This window comes from Populus euphratica, unplaced genomic scaffold (genome assembly GCF_000495115.2).
Source record: "Populus euphratica unplaced genomic scaffold, PopEup_1.0 scaffold2043.1, whole genome shotgun sequence".
Lineage (NCBI taxonomy): Eukaryota > Viridiplantae > Streptophyta > Magnoliopsida > Malpighiales > Salicaceae > Populus > Populus euphratica.
Window position 1 is genome coordinate 5248 of NW_011501881.1, and position 16785 is coordinate 22032.

Here is a 16785-nt window from a genome sequence, read left to right on the forward strand (position 1 = left end):
AAAAATATTAAAGACAGGGTACATGTTGAAGCTTTGATATGAGAAACTTGATTATTGAAGACATTTCAACAATTATCTCATATTGTTTTGAGCCTCATATGAAAACAAAAATTAATAGTGTTCCAAGACATAATGATAGTGGTGAAGCACCTGTGAGAAAGAATTTGTCAATATTTTTCCATCTTAGATGACCATTGTTTAATAATGCAATTTCAAGAAGATATTTGATAGACATCAAATTCAAACAAGCATAGAATTATATATTATTTAACTGTAATGAATTGATATAGTTTGATTAGTAAGTTAATTTTATGATTTTATAGTGTTAAATCATTTTATTTTTTATTTTCATATAGGTTAAAATCTCAGTAACTTCCTTATCGGCAAAATCGTTAGTTTTTGTTATCCCAAAATTTTTATCTTACTGAATCTCAAATTTTTTAAGTATAGAATGAATAATATTTCACATGGTTTAAAACCCAAGTATGTAATAATTTATAAATAAAATAAGATTACATTGACTTAATTTTTTTCATTAATTATTAATGATTGTTATCTTTAACCAGGTGTACAACATGGAAATCAATGTTAATAGTTTGACATCATTACTTGAAGGTCATGAAAGAAATATGTAGTGTTTAAAATCATTATATTTGGGTCGAGTTATAAAACTATGGTTGAAAATCACCATGCATTGTGGATTTAAATTGCGACCTTTTTTTGGCATTATCATTCAATTTTTTCTTTTAAATTCGTGCTTTGAAATTGTGTATTCTTGAAATTAAACTTTGTGATTTATTTTGTTTTACTTTTTATGTGTTAATGTTGTTTATGAGGATTGTTTTTAGTTTTGATTGATGCTCGATTTTGTAAACTAGAGTTCAATTTGATTTATAACAATTAAAGATTTAGGGACATGAGTTACAAATGTTACAAAACTTTATGCTATTTTTTGGTCAAACCAAGGACTAAGGTGAAATAAATAGAAAGAGTGACTGACACTTATAATATACATGTCAACATGTAAGTGAAGCCATTGTGATGCGATGGAACATATACCTTCATCCATGCTCCAAAGGTGGACTTCCATGGTACCATTAGAATTGTTTTGGTGGAGGCTTTATTATAAGGTGGCGCGTGGTACTTTGAAATCTCGGTATGTCTCCGATGATCTTTTTTTTTTTTCTCTTCCCTTTTTTCTTTCTTCTTTCATTGATTTTCATGTAAGTCCCTCTCTAGAATTGCAAGCTGAACTATAATTTTTTTTTTATTAAATTTTCTCATTATTTTTTTAATTATTTTTTCCCTCAATATCATCCTTAACCATTGGGTTAATTGGGGATTAGGTTTTGTAATTTTTTTATTTACTTTCTATGAAATAGTTCTAGTTTCATAAACTCAGTCACATATTTGAGAAGTTAACTCAAGTAAGCTTGGTTCTTTTTTATCTTTCTTTTAAATTAATTTATTTTTCAATTTCATCCTTGAACATTCAGTTGATTGGGAATTAGACTATGTGATTTTTTTTACAAAGTTATCTCGGTCTCATGATCGGGGTTACAAGTTTGAAATGTTAACTGAGGTGGACTTTGTTGTTTTTTTATACTTCCATTTTTAAATTCATATATTTTTTAATTGCATCCTTTAATATTTAGTTTGTTAGGAGTTGGCTTCATAATTTTTTTATTTGCTTTCTAATAGGTTATTCATATCTCATGACTAAGGTCACGGGTTTGATAAATTAACTTAGATTGAATTGGGTTCATGTTATTTTTAAAAAATTAAATTTATTTTTCAATTTCATCTTTTAATACTAGATTGATTTAAAATTGAGATTCATAAGTTTTTCAATTTATTTTCTACAAAGTTATTTCATTCTCATGACTTAGATTAAGGGCTTGGTAGGTTTACACAAGTTGAATTAAGTGTTTTTTCTTTTTTAAGTTGTATTTTTTTTCTTCAATATTTAAATTGATTAAGAATCATATTTCATAATTTAATTCTATTAATTTACCGCAATCTCATGCCTCAATTCTTGAATATTTTAGGTTAATTAGAAATAACTCAAGTCAATCTAATATATTATAATTTTAATATTAAAAAAAAAGATGTCGTTTGATAAATCACCTCTAAATATTTTTTAAAAAATATTATTGAATATGCTTTAAATTTTAATTTCATAATTAAAACTGTTTCTCTACTTGAGGTAATAACTTGATATTTTTTTTCTTTTAAAAAAATTAATTATAACCACGATGTAATGCATCCCATGCCGATAAGGATGTAGTTACTTTTCTAAAAATCAAGTCACAGATCCAATGGGCTAAAGTCGAAGTAGATTTAGCTTATGGAGAGCCCGACTTCTCCAGCCCAGACCCGAAACCCAAATTATGCTTCATACTATCATTCACTTTATCAATTCGAAAGAGCAAACACGAGGAAGCTTTTCTGTTCTCTTGAAAGTGTCTGCAAGGGGAAACAAAAAAAAACGATCGATGGCGGGAATGGCAGAAATGCAGAGGAGACAAGGAGGTAGACCATTTTCTCTTACTGCAAGAGCTTTTCCTCCTCCTCCTCCTCCTCCTATTGATCGTGAGAAGGTACACGTTTCTTTCTCCCTTTCTGGATTTTTCTAGGGTTGCAAATGTACTACACCTCTATAATTATTTTTTTTGTTTTTTAATATGCAGACATGTCCCCTATTGCTTCGGGTTTTTACTAAGGTATGTCTAATTTTTGGTACAAATTGTAATATTCTTTATAGAAATTGAACTGTACTTTGTGACTTGCTGAATTTCCTGGCAGATTGGAGATCATCATAGCAACGAGGATTTTGCGGTGAGAGGCAAGGAGCCGAAGGATGAGGTTCAAATTTATACGTGGAAGGATGCCACTCTTCGCGAGTTAACTGATCTGGTAAGTTGAGAAGATGTTGTATCGCCTTGTTTATGCACGTTGAATGGGAAGTGGCTTGCCGTTTATGGGCGATGGCCTAGGAGTGAATGCTCTCCCAAGGTTGTGAAGCATCCAAATGCTTTTGCATTGGGCTTCCTTTCAGTATGGGCTGAGGCTGAACTTAAGGATTTTATTTATTATTATTATTATTTTTTTTTTTTTTTTTTTGGGGGGGGGGTTGCATGGACAAGGAGATTGCATAGTAGAGTTGGAGCAAACATGTAGTCTGTTCTTATTTCTTTATTTTCAGATGTCATAAGTTCTTAGAATAAGATATACATAATGTTCTTATTTCTTTATTTTCAGATGTCACAAGTTAGAATAAGATATACATGAAAGACAATCAGCTTGGATACTTGATACTCGCAATTGGAGTTTGAAGCTCTTGTCTTTCCTTTTCTAAGAAAGGGGAGGGGTTCCACTACTCTTGTGGGGATAGCACTGGATTCTTATGTGATAAATTTCTTTTTTTCCCTGGGGCAGTTTCTGATCTGCTGGTGTCCATGTGGCATCTCATTGCTTTTTCAGAAGCAATTGTTCATAAGATAAAACCAGATTAGAAATTAAGGTTGGAAAATTACCCATCATGGTTTTCTCTAAGGTCCTGCTTCCTGGAGGAAGTGTGGTTTAGCTATCCACAGAGCAGAATCTGTTTCTTAGCGATATTATTCTGTGCAGAGATGTAATGAGATTAGAAATTGGGGTCATGGATGCTCTTGAAATGGTATTGACTAAACATATTTGGTGTTTGAGAATTCATGAGTACATCAGAACAGTCTCTTAATTTTTGTTTGCTTCCAAGAATGCACTATTCATGCCTATGCCAAATCAACTGTTTCTTATTTTCAGTGGTGATGCATGCTATTTTCTGCATTGAGTGTTTTAATTCTGGTATTTTTGGTTCCATTTTTATTCCATCTCTTTCACAGGTCAAAGAGGTGACTCCAGCAGCTAGGAGAAGAGATGCAAGACTGTCCTTTGCTTTTGTATATCCTGATAAAAATGGCCGTTTTGTAGTACGAGAGGTTAGTTCTCTCTGTGCACTGTGTATGTGAAGAGATTTTTTCTTTTTCTTTTTTGATTCATATATGCTGTATGCACAAGCCATCTCCTATTGCCTTCTCCATCTTTCAAAAGCTTATGGTGACATATCAACCCATGGCTTGTGCAAAAGCATCATTTCAATGTTCTTTGTCTATAATCATGTTTGTCATCTTTTCGCGATGGGTATCACCAAGAGTAAGAACAAATCATGCTATTTTCCTTGTTTCATTACAGTGCTATCATCTCAAAAAATTATATGTGAAGATCTCATATTACATTTATATGTTACATGACCCCTTTTCTCCGGAGTCAGTTTATGTCCTTGTATTTCATTTTTGCATTTAAGCATCTGTTGGATGGGTGAATATAATCTTAATATTCATTTTAGCATTATTAATGCACGCCTGCTGTCCTGCTTGAGGTATAATGAGACCTGCCGTAAAGTTCAATTTTCATCTGATTGTGAATTCTACATTGCTTGATGAAGGTGGGCAAGACCAATTCTCATAGAAATGGGAAATTCGATGACAACAAAGCATTGGCTCAGCTTGGCTTCCAGGTAAACCAAGATGACCTTCTCTCACAAACTGTACCATAACCATATTTGAATGTCACTAACTTGTATTTCGCTTATGCAGATTGGGGATTACTTGGATGTGGCTATTTTTTAGAGGCTCTATTATGTCAAATTGAGGTAATTAGGTTGCACATTATTTTTTTTTTCTTTTTTCAGTAGGCTTGAGGTGCATGGGATGAGCAGCAGGACCTAAGATCTACTTATTTTGTATTATCAGAAAGGGATGGATAGACAGTGGACTAATAATTATCGCGTGCAAAGAGCTTCAACATTTTTGGTTGGACAAGATGGTATGTAGGGTAATCTGAAGAATAAATGACAGAATTTGTGCTCTGCATCACATCTACATCTTATTCTGCCATGTTCGGAGGTACTCCAAGTGTTTAGGCTTTAGAGATCTGTGAATCTACCAGGAATGAGGTTTTAGTTCATTTTCTTTTTTTCCCTGGTTTTAATTCCACTGTGTTCTGGATTTAATTTTGGCATAAACGATTGGATCTGCTTGAAGGTCAATAATTACACCTCAGAATGGCTACCCTGTCCAGAATCCTACAGGCTTACCAGCTAGAAAAATGCTTTAGAGATTGAAAATGATGTGTTGTTAATGAGCTTGCTCTACTTTACATGCCGAGAATTATTTGTATGATATTTGCACTTGACTAAAAATTTGTCCAACGATTGGGCAGCTGATGCCTGGTGTCCGGTTACGCAGTCTTTTAAAATCCAGGTGCCTGTGAAGGCTAGCTATTTATGCATGATATTCAATGTAAGTCGTTATCATCGTGCATAATCTGGAAGTTCAAGATATTTTATGATTTTTGAAAAGTAGATTGTTTTTAAGGTCTTGTTTGCTAGTAAGTGTTTTTCTATAAAGTACTTTCCTAGCTCATTCATGTTGTTTTTCTATAAAGTACTTTCCTAGCTCTTTCATGTTTAATTATATTTGATTATATTATGAAAAACTGGTTGCTGAAGTTTCCTGTTTTAAGAAAATCAAGAAAATAATAACTTTTAGATGGAGAAAAGTGTTTTTCAATTTAAAAAAGCGGAAAATATTTTTAATAAAAGATTTAAAAACTAAAATGGTACAACTATTTATTATTTTTATATATAAAAACAATAATATATTAATAAAATTTTGAAAATATAATATTATTAAAAAAATAACAAATTACTAATATATTTATATAGCAAATAATATATTAGGACATGTTAATACACATGTATATTAATTTAATATATTATTACCTATGATGCTTTAATTTATATACTATTGCTAAAAAATACATTTGAATACAAAATATGTTATATTATACAATAATGATATATTTTAAATCATATAAATTGTGTTATAAAATCAGGATATCATAGAAAAGAAATTTATTATCAATGTTCTTCAAACAACAAATTGTTTTTATAAAAATAAAAACTGTACCTTTTAAAAAAAAGATAGTAACTCAAAAATGTGTTATTTCTCAACTTATTTTTATATATGTATATGAAGTCTATAAAATGATTTTTATCTTATTTTTTATTCAAACATTAGAAAATAATTTATTTTTTCATAATCTATTTTTTATGATATTGTCAAGTATCAAAACATAATTTATTTTTCAGCAATTTTAAAAATACTTTTCAAAATAAAATGAATTTTTCACAGACATCTAAGTTAAAGAAAACAATTATTGCAGCAGCAGCAGCGTTTATTTCAAAAATTATTTTTTATCCATTAACAAAATTTGTTAATGTGGTTTTATTAATCATTATTATTCATTCAATGGCATTCTTGAAGTTTTGGATTGTTTGGAAGGACCTTCATTAAATGATATTTCGGAAGTGTTAGATTTGGTTTTATGATTTTTTATTAGATTATACTTTTGGAGTCTTGGTTGGTTGATGGGATTTTTTATTTGTTGCTATATTTTGTGTTTATATTTAAATCTTTGTGTTTTTTGGAGCGATTATATTTAAATGATGTTTTATTTAATTTACGTTTGAGATAGAAGATAATTGATGAGAGAGGATGCCTTTTCTGACAATGAAGATCGATGTATTGACATTCATGTGTTTAGAATGGCAGTGGTTACCTCCAACATGGTAAAAAAGGAAAAAGAAAAAAAGCGTGCATGGGCTTAGACTTGCGACCCACTCGATTTTTTTGTAATTATTATTATTATTATTATTCTAAGTTTTGGTTTCTCTTGGAATTAATCATTACTTTTCGTGTAAGATTGATTAGAGAATTTTGGTACTATTATATGTATTTTATTTTATGAAAATATGATTTTCCTTCAATGGAATAAAGGCTTGGGATTTGATGATACAAGAACATTATTGTCATGCAATCGACAAGTGTGTGCGTCTCTCTAAATAGAGAGATTTTGGCCAACCCATTGCCCAACAATTTAATTATTCAACTATTATTTTAAAAAAAAAAATATTTTGAGCTTATGATTCTTTTTATTTGGTTTTGAATTTAATAAAATGAAATGCTAGAGCACATAAATATTTTATTAATTACAAGTAAGAAAAAAAAACATTAATTTTTTTCTTAGACTTTCTATAAAAGTTATTTTTTTTTAATTTCACCCTTTAATTAAATTTTTATTTTTATTTTTATTTTGATTTTGATTTTTATTATTTTAATTTTTTTATCACTTTGAAAAATTGAATTTACCTTTTAATTTTACCATTTAATCAAATATAAAATTTATTTTTTGTTACAATTTTGATCCTCGTTATTTTAATTGATATTTTCTTAAATTTTTTTGTATAATTGAAATTTTTTTCAATGTTATTCTTCAATATTTGATTAATCTAAAATTAGACTTCATAGTTATTGCCTCTTGTCTTTTGAATATTAACTATTTCATAATAAAATTGGTATGTACACATTCATGTTTCTTAATATATTATTTTTGTATTCTTGTCTGTTACCTTTTATTTTAGAATTCAATCCAAGATTAGGTTATTGGCCCATCTATTTGAATGTTGATTATAATATAATTGATGGTTATATATTTGTGTTTTCCAATATATTATTTTGATATTTCTATTTATTATGGTATATTAGTTGCGTGTGTATATATATCCAGAATGAAATGATATGTCCTTTCAACTCCAATCATTAATAGTTTATCAAATATTTGAATTGCCAAATTCATATTTATATCAAATCCAATACATGTCTTTTATCAAAGTGAGGATTGGACTATTTTTGTGCCTAAATGCAAAATCACTCTTTAATATAAATTTAAAATAAAAATTTTAGATTTAGGCAATCTCCAAGAATAAAAAACACATGTAGTTTTAAAATAAATAACAATACAAACTTATCTTATGAAAGATAAATAAGATGATAATATTTTTCATATTACATAACTAACTCCTTCTCCAATCCTTTATCTAGAGCTTTTAAAACATCATGCTTATACTTAAAAGCAAAGCCAAATGATCAACCATTCTCATTGGTGTTAAAAAAAATATATAAACAACCAGATAAAGGATAAGAAAAAATCTAGATTACTTCTAGAGTAATTACTAATATTTATTCTAAATAAGCATAAAAATAAAAAGAAAAGGTGAAAAAATTATGATAGATGGGATATGATTTTTTTATTATTTATATAAAATTAAATATTAAAAATTATTTTAAGAGCACTCTAATTTTTTTTCAAAAAAACAGTACTGTTAGCGTCGGTGTTGGGTCCCAGCGTTAGAAGAAGGAAGATCCGGCATGCCGATGAAAAAACGACATCGTAGTCCCAACGCACTCTTACTACTATTATTATTATTATTTAATCTTTCTCAACAAAAGGGGAGAGAAGAAGAAAATAAAATAATTACAGAGCCTCCTCCTCCGCGTCAAGAAACGAAAATTAGATTAGATACCCAGCGAACAGAAAGAAATCTAAAGCTCTCCCTCTGCTCTTCCTCATGTACTGATAATTTCCTTTTTAATAGAAACAATAAAATTCACTTCACATTTTCCTGAATAATAATAATAGTATCAAATCACTGCATTTCCCTTTAACGACACGCTTTCTCTTTCTCTTTCCTTTTTATGTGTTTTTTCTTTTTTTTTTAGGTTTTGATAGGAGGCAATGGCGTTGAAGCGGGGATTTTCAATTTCCGGCTTGAACAAGAACCGACGTGGTGGATCTAGATTGCCGATTGTAGTTGTGATATTCTTCTGCGTTTTGTCTCCGTTGATGTTCTTTGTCGGTCGAGGACTCTATAAAACAAGCTCTTCTACTGGTTAGTTTACCAGATCTTTATTTTATTTCTTAATTTTTTATGAAATATTATTTTTAGTTTTATTGGTAATAAAAATAAAAATAAAAATTCCAATTCCAATTCCAGTTATGAATACTTTTTAGGTACTTTAGTGGCAATGAGTTAATAGCTAGTGTGCTTTATTAATTAAGCTTTGGCTTCGGTGCTTTGTATTCATTAATGTTGCTATGCAGATCAAAATTTGAATGCAGTTGGTTCTGGTAAGCAGGTAGATACTGTTCTCCTATCTTTATCGTTATTTTTAGATATGATGATCTGTTTGTTTGTGTCACGTTGTGTAAATCTAAAAAAAAGCTGGTGGTTGGTTTGGTGTAGCATTTGAATTGGAGAGAACGGCTGGCCTTGCAACATGTGAAATCGATTTTCTCAGAAGAGGTAAGTACAGATTGCTCATATTTTAATTGGAAATTTCGTGTATTTTAATTCACCACATATATGTGATGGTTGATAGGTTTTTGTTTTACTTTTCAATCACATGATGTGCTAATTAGAGCAATCTCTTTTTAGGTCATTGATGTTATCAGATCCAGCACAGCTGATTTGGGACCTTTGAGTCTTGATTCTTTTAGAAAAAACAATTTGTCTGCCTCGTGGAAAGTTATTGGCGTAGATACTTCAGTCAAGGATAATGCTGCTTCTGAGGTGAGGATGACTCATGACTGTCATGCTTTGGTTGAATCTCTTGATAAACACTATGTTGTGTGCACCATTTTTTGCAAGTCTTATGTCAACTTGTGATTGCTGATTATTTGTAAGTTTGGATTTTCATTACTTTTTCAAAGCCAAACCAAACAGCTACAGTGGTCAAGCAGGAAGCACCTAAGGGAAAAGATGACAACATTTCTGGTAGATACGATTCTCTAACCAGATATTTTCATATGGTTCTTGCTTAAGTGCTAATCTGGTCTTCTTCTGTCTGTCCCCTGCAGATGATGATTCTCAATCTGGTGACACACCTGCAAAACTAGCTCGTAGGGTAATTATCTTTCTTGGATGCATTATCCGGTTACTATGGTTCCTTTCCTCACTTGCCTTAAGATCCATAGCCCTGAACTAGGAAAATATTGGAGTTATCAAATTATTGTTTAGTTTCTGAGCTGTAAATTTTGTTTCCCTTGAGAGTTTATGCAGCAATTGAGGGAGAAACGACGTGAAAAGCGTGCTGCGGAGTTATTGCGCCAAGATGATGAAGCGATTGCAAGGCTTGAAAGTGCCATCATTGAACGCTCAAAATTAGTTGATGGTGCCGTTTTGGGCAAATACAGTATATGGAGGAAAGAAATGGATAATGAGAACTCTGATTCAACAGTACGCTTAATGCGCGATCAGATGATAATGGCAAGGGTGTATTTGAGTATTGCAAAGATGAAAAGCAAGCTTAACTTGCTACAGGAACTTCAGACTCGGATCAAAGAGAGTCAGCGTGTCCTAGGAGATTCTTCAGCTGATTCTGATCTACATCCGAGGTAGAACAGTATTGGTTGTCACTGTCCTTTATTGTGCTTTATAATCTACAGCTCTTTCTTCTTTTATGTTGATGGTTATGACAGTCTCTTAAAAAGGATATTGTGTTTATGCTTGATTTATGTTTAGTGCGCCTGAGAAGATAAAAGCTATGGGCCAAGTCCTGTCAAAAGCAAGAGAGCAATTGTATGACTGCAAGTTAGTCACCGGAAAGCTGAGAGCAATGCTTCAAACTGCAGATGAACAAGTCAGGAGCTTAAAAAAACAGAGCACATTCCTTAGTCAGTTGGCCGCCAAAACAGTTCCAAATGGAATCCATTGCTTGTCTATGCGCTTAACGATTGATTACTATCTCCTTCCTCTTGAGAAGAGAAAGTTTCCTAGAAGTGAGAATTTGGAAAATCCAAATCTTTACCATTACGCGCTCTTCTCTGACAATGTCTTGGCTGCATCAGTTGTTGTCAACTCAACCATCATGAATGCCAAGGTGATGCAGACAATTTTTATTTTGTGAGATTGACACTGTTCATTTCCCAAAATTGAAAAACAATCAAATCATTCTCGGCTATTTTTCCTCTTATGAATTTATTCCTCAACTAACTTTTTTTTCCGAAGAAATTCTTAGTTCAAACTCTATTCATTTCTGAGATTTGGATGCAAGCTGCTTATTCCGCTAATATGCTTCTTGGTTGCACCTACAGGATTCTTCCAAACATGGCTTTCATCTTGTTACTGATAAACTTAACTTTGGAGCGATGAATATGTGGTTTCTACTGAATCCTCCTGGAAAAGCTACTATCCATGTTGAAAATGTAGATGAATTCAAGTGGCTTAATTCCTCCTACTGCCCAGTTCTGCGTCAGCTTGAATCTGCTGCAATGAAAGAGTATTACTTCAAAGCAAATCATCCAACTTCTCTCTCATCTGGCTCTTCAAATCTGAAGTATCGGAACCCTAAGTATCTTTCAATGCTTAACCATTTGAGGTTCTATCTCCCAGAAGTCTATCCCAAGTTGGATAAGATCCTGTTTCTTGATGATGACATTGTTGTGCAGAAGGATTTAACTAAATTGTGGTCAGTGGATCTACATGGAAAAGTGAATGGTGCAGTGGAAACCTGTGGTGAAAGTTTTCACCGGTTTGATAAGTACCTTAACTTTTCAAATCCCCATATTGCCAGACACTTTGATCCAAATGCTTGTGGGTGGGCATATGGGATGAATATTTTTGATCTTAAGGTGTGGAAAAAGAAGGATATTACAGGAATATACCACAAGTGGCAAAACATGGTAAGTTGTTGAAACCCTAGTTTTTTTCATGCTTTGTTGTGCTCTAACTACACATGTTTTTGTTCATAACATTCTTAAAATTAGTTGTGGAGAAATTTGTCTATTTAAAACCTGCATTTCATATTTTTGGCACTGCTTTACGTAATTATATTTTCAACCAAAAGTGGTTAAAAAAGATGTTTTTATTTTTCGTCTTCAATCATCGAAGTAGTAATCATCGAAGTAGTGGCATGTGGGTACAGTTACTGTTTGAATGGACTAAAAGGTGAACATGCTCTGTTTTAGATAATTGAGAAGTAACTGCCGTGTGATATAGTATTCTGATTTCCGTTTTTGATTTTTTTGAATTTCAGAATGAAGATAGGGAGCTATGGAAACTTGGGACGTTGCCTCCAGGGCTGATTACATTTTATAATTTGACAAATCCTCTTGAGAAGACATGGCATGTGCTTGGATTGGGTTATAATCCAAGCATTGATAGGGCAGAAATTGAAAGTGCATCTGTTGTCCACTATAACGGTAACATGAAGCCTTGGCTGGAGTTAGCAATGACTAAATACCGACCATATTGGACCAAGTACATCAAGTATGATCATCCATACCTTCGAAGCTGCAACCTAAGCGAGTGAGCTTATAAAATGCCATGAAGGTACAGCCAGGTTCTCTCACCCCCCTCCATCTCTGTAGTTGAAGGAACAGTTAATTGAAATAGCTCAAGAGGAATGTGGTTGAATTTTCTGTGCTGCATTTCCTTCTTCTATCCCTGATTGATTATTCTTTTCTAGTAATTCATTAAATTTGTAAAGCTCTATGTGCTTTTGATCTGTAAAGAGAACCCTTCACAGGGCACTAATTCTCTGTCTCTCGTTCTGTGTTTCTTCGTGGCTTTGTTTAATTTGGACAGGAGTAGTAACCATCATACAAATGTGAATTTTCTTTATTCTGTTAACAATGGCTAATTTTTGTGTTGGGTTTTCCTTTCAATAACTCTTGAATTTACTGTTAATTTGTGCCCAAATGGCTCGAGAAAGAAGCAAATTGGTCGAGTATAACCTGATTGCTTTGAAGTGATACAGTTTCTTCTTCACATGCTTTCTTGCAGCGACATAGATCGACTTAGACTGATTTCTCATTTCTTACTGGCACAAGGGCATGATTGAAACTCAGGGTTAGTGGATTCCTATTGGTTTGATTTTTAAAGTTCAATGTCAAGTATGAAAAAGGTTCTCGTAGCTCGAGTGGATATTTTCCTGATCATGGATGGTGTTGAGATGAAAGATAAAGATGCGAGGAGTATTAAGAACAAAATTACATTGTTATTGGCTGGCTGGCTGGCGGGCGTGCGTATGTATTGAGAAAACCAGGTTTTACTCGGTGATGAAGGGGTATTTTAGGCCAGTTCTTGAATATTTAACTTCTGTTTAATTTTCATTTCACTTTCGTTCTTCTCCTCAAACGTGAGGATGTGAAATATCTCCGTGTCTTTTGAAGGAAACGTGAAATGATGGAGAAGAACGAAGGTGAAATGAAAATGGTATATGGTAGAATGCAGTGGGACAATACCAAGCTCTTCTCTTTCTCAAATAGGGATGGCAGTGGGCTGGGTCTGCTGTTGTCCTCCCCTCTGCTCTTGGTTAGATATGGGATGGCAACTTTTATTTTATATAAAAATAAAAATAACAAGAGTAATATTAAATTAGTTAGGGTTGGATATGGGTTGAAAAGCAAGTACAGCCTCCAGGCTGAGGCCGATGTATCGTTCTCACCTTGTATAATAGCCAGGTCACGAGGAATAAGAAACTGGTGGAGATATTTTTTTTTTAAATTCTTTTAGGGAAAATTATACTTTAATTAATATTTTTTGATTTTATAATTTTAAATATTTTATATCCTCACTCTAATGGGTCAAATAAAAGTTAATAAAAAAATTAGATTAATAACAAAATTGTTATTATATTATATTTAATGATTAAAGAGCTTTTATATTAAATATAAAAAAAAAACTCTAGCCACAGTCTCTAACTCATTTTCAGCTAAAATAAATTAGTTGATCTCACCTGAAATAATGATATTTATAATAATTTCATATATTTTAAATCAAGTTTGATTTTTTTTAAACTTGCTGGATTAAGTTAAACTTGATTGAGCTCGTATTAAATTTGAGGATTAAGTTCAAACTTGAATCAATATGAAGTTTGATTTAACCCTAGTCAAATTAAACTTGATTGAGCTCGTATTAAATTTGGTTTAACTCCTCCTAGACTCACTTTAATAGAACAACTCAGTGTTTTTCTTCTTTTTATTTTTTTTCTCTTTAATTTATTATTATTATTATTATTCATGTCCTATTTTATATGTCAAGGAGAAAGTCATGATATATAAACTACACCTCATTTATGCTTTACCTACACTATTTAGCTACAACTATTTAGCTACAACGTAAAGCATATATAAAGAGTTATGCTTCTCTTAATCATCTATAATTCATAATAAACTAGTTTTTGATATTTATTTTTTGAGGGTAAGCTATATAAACAAGGTAAAATGAAGAAGAAGAGGTGGAATATTCTCATTCACAACTATGTATTTGTAGTTACTTTCTTTACATTTTTCTTATATATAACAAAACACTCTTTAAATACTACATTGATTTAGCCATCAAAGTGTTATTTTGTAGATAAAACCCATATCTCTGGCCCAATATTACCCGCAAAGAGAGCTCAGATCTAAATGACGTCTTTTTGAGTATTGGTTTCCATACTATATTACATATCAAAATATATAGTAGCTGAAATAATTAATGAATAATTGGGTTTTGTTATTTACAGAAAGGAAGAGAGGAAAGCAAAAAGACCAATGAAGGGAAAAGGGAAAGAGAGGGAGAGGTAAGAAATAACAGGGTTTGGTTAACAATCTAAAAATTAGGCTTGGTTATTTACAAGAAAAGAAACAATTTTAAATATAAGTCGAGGTTAAAATTTCTAGGGATTTTTAAGAGATAAACTTGAATCTTTGATCCAATTTCATATATAATATATAAGAAGGTAATTTGGGTGTTTCATTCAATCTGAATAATTGGGTTAATCAAGAATATAAACTGTAATTCTTGAAAGAATAAGTACAAAGTGAAAGAATGACTAAACTACAAGAAATAAAGTATAATTATCCTTAATTTTATAATATTAACATTACAAGTGGCAAAGCATAATAGGCAAGTACATTTTTGGCCAAGGAGAAAAAAATAGCATGTTTTTTCAAACAATAAACTAGTCCTATACTTGTGCTACACTGCAATTAAGATTTGAAATCAATTTCTAAAATAAAAGAAGGAAGCGCCTAAGTTATGGATGCATTTCCAGGTTTCATGGCGTTTTTGTTTTAATTGAGAAACAAAAAGATATTGTTTATACTTAATAAAATAAATTATAAAAATAAATGAACTGATAAATTAGAAAATAGTTGTTAACCCCAATTAAATGCTAATCTTTCTAGTAAAAGAAAAAAAAAAATAGATGCACATACAAATATTTTTTTTATTGACTTTTCTTTTTCTTTTATATATTTTCATTTATTTTATCTTGGAGATAATTATTCTTGAAACACTTTTTTTTTATAGATGCATCATATAGATACAACTTGTTTATATAAAAATAAAAAAGGAAAAAAATATAGAAAAATTATAATAATCTCTTCCAAGCATTATGAAATTTAAGAAACAATTGCAAATATTAATTTCTATTTAGAAAAATTAAACTAAATAATTTTTTTAAAAAAGAGAGTATTAAATATTATTTTAAAATAAAAAATAAAAAATAATGATAAGACGTTGCTGCCCCATGAAAAAAAGAGAGTATTAATTATTATTTTAAAATAAAAAATAAAAAATAATGATAAGACGTCGCTGCCCCATGCATATGGCCAACCATAAAAGGCCCGTGCTTTATTTTTTACTTCTTCTAAATGGGTGACAGGCGTTAAGCTATGGTATATGACGTGTTTCCTCCCAAATAATTAAACATGCTATTGTAGCATAGAAGGATGAGATTGCAAAGAATTAAAGTTTAACGATCAAAAATTGAAAAAACTTATGAACTATTCACACGAATAACGCAGTCAAACAAAGCACCTAAAAGTCTTGATGCAAGAACAACACTATTGTTTTTTCACATGGCATATCGGAGCAATTTTATTTTATTTTTTTATTATTTCAAGTTGGGCTTTAACTTGGTATGTAAAGTGTAATATATATATATATATAGTTGCAAAGGTTTTAGGTAATTTAATTTTTTCTTTTACCAAATTAAATCATGGTAACTTCATATATGCCATGGAAGAGAAATCATGGTCTTCTTCATGAATCGTTTCAAAAGCTGAGTACGTACGGCTGTTGTTCCGAGAGGCATCAAGAATCACAGATCTACTTGTGACCGAGGCCCAAAAATAATTAATGTCTTAATTATAGTGAAAACAAGTAGTTAAAAAATAAATTAATGTCAAAGGCATCAGATACCTGAAGGTTTAACTGTCATAATATTCTGATTCTATATCTTGCACAAACAGCCTTTTTAATTCAATTCCATTAAACCTAAGTAATTCCTTTTCTCCTGCATCTTCCAATTATCCAATATCGAAGTTGGCATCTTTTCTCTGCTCCCCGGCCATTATTATCTCTCCCATTAGCAAATTAAGAAGCTACCCAATGCACGGAAATGTGGGGTGAAGAGGGTTTGATGTTTTTGGATAAAATTTATGTGAATATATAACAAGTAAGTTTGTCTTGAGAATCTTCTTGTCTGAACGTGTATCGTAGAAAGTCCATGTACATAGGGTCACGTTGATACAGCATGGCCTTGTTTTGCAGAATCATGTGCTCCATCTTCTTGTTAGCCAGTATCTGTTCGGCAAACCTCCTTCTTTGTCTGCTTTCCAGACACGTGTTAGATGCATACATCGTTTAATATTATAATAACGATTATTTTTAAAATATAATATACTTGAAAATATTAAGATATTTTTTTTATTTTTAAAAATTTATTTTTTACATTAACAATCAAAATAATCAAAAAAATATATATAAAAAATACTTTTAAAAGAATTTTTTTTTAAAAACATGTTAGCCGCTAAAAAAAAAACAGCCATGAAAGATCCTCAAGTTTGCTT

General features: G+C 31.1%; 2 protein-coding genes across 3 annotated transcripts; both read left to right on the forward strand.

The window, feature by feature from the left end:
• Positions 1-2418: 2418 nt before the first annotated feature.
• On the forward strand, positions 2419-5278 carry LOC105118566 (histone deacetylase complex subunit SAP18-like). Its single transcript, XM_011016537.1, has 7 exons — positions 2419-2600; positions 2691-2723; positions 2806-2916; positions 3885-3980; positions 4487-4558; positions 4638-4693; positions 4794-5278. The coding sequence occupies exons 1-6, from the start codon at positions 2496-2498 to the stop codon at positions 4668-4670; spliced, it is 450 nt and encodes a 149-aa protein (XP_011014839.1). The 5' UTR covers positions 2419-2495; the 3' UTR covers positions 4671-4693; positions 4794-5278.
• Positions 5279-8386: 3108 nt separating this feature from the next.
• Positions 8387-12609, forward strand: LOC105118567 (polygalacturonate 4-alpha-galacturonosyltransferase-like). 2 transcript variants are annotated; one of them, XM_011016539.1, is made up of 11 exons: positions 8387-8514; positions 8664-8833; positions 9046-9080; positions 9188-9247; positions 9380-9514; positions 9655-9718; positions 9802-9848; positions 9995-10338; positions 10466-10823; positions 11038-11625; positions 11979-12609. In XM_011016539.1, the coding sequence occupies exons 2-11, from the start codon at positions 8680-8682 to the stop codon at positions 12252-12254; spliced, it is 2061 nt and encodes a 686-aa protein (XP_011014841.1). In that variant the 5' UTR covers positions 8387-8514; positions 8664-8679; the 3' UTR covers positions 12255-12609. The 2 variants fall into 2 exon arrangements, with proteins under 2 accessions (XP_011014841.1, XP_011014842.1); XM_011016540.1 differs by having other exon boundaries at positions 8388-8514; positions 10004-10338.
• Positions 12610-16785: the final 4176 nt, after the last annotated feature.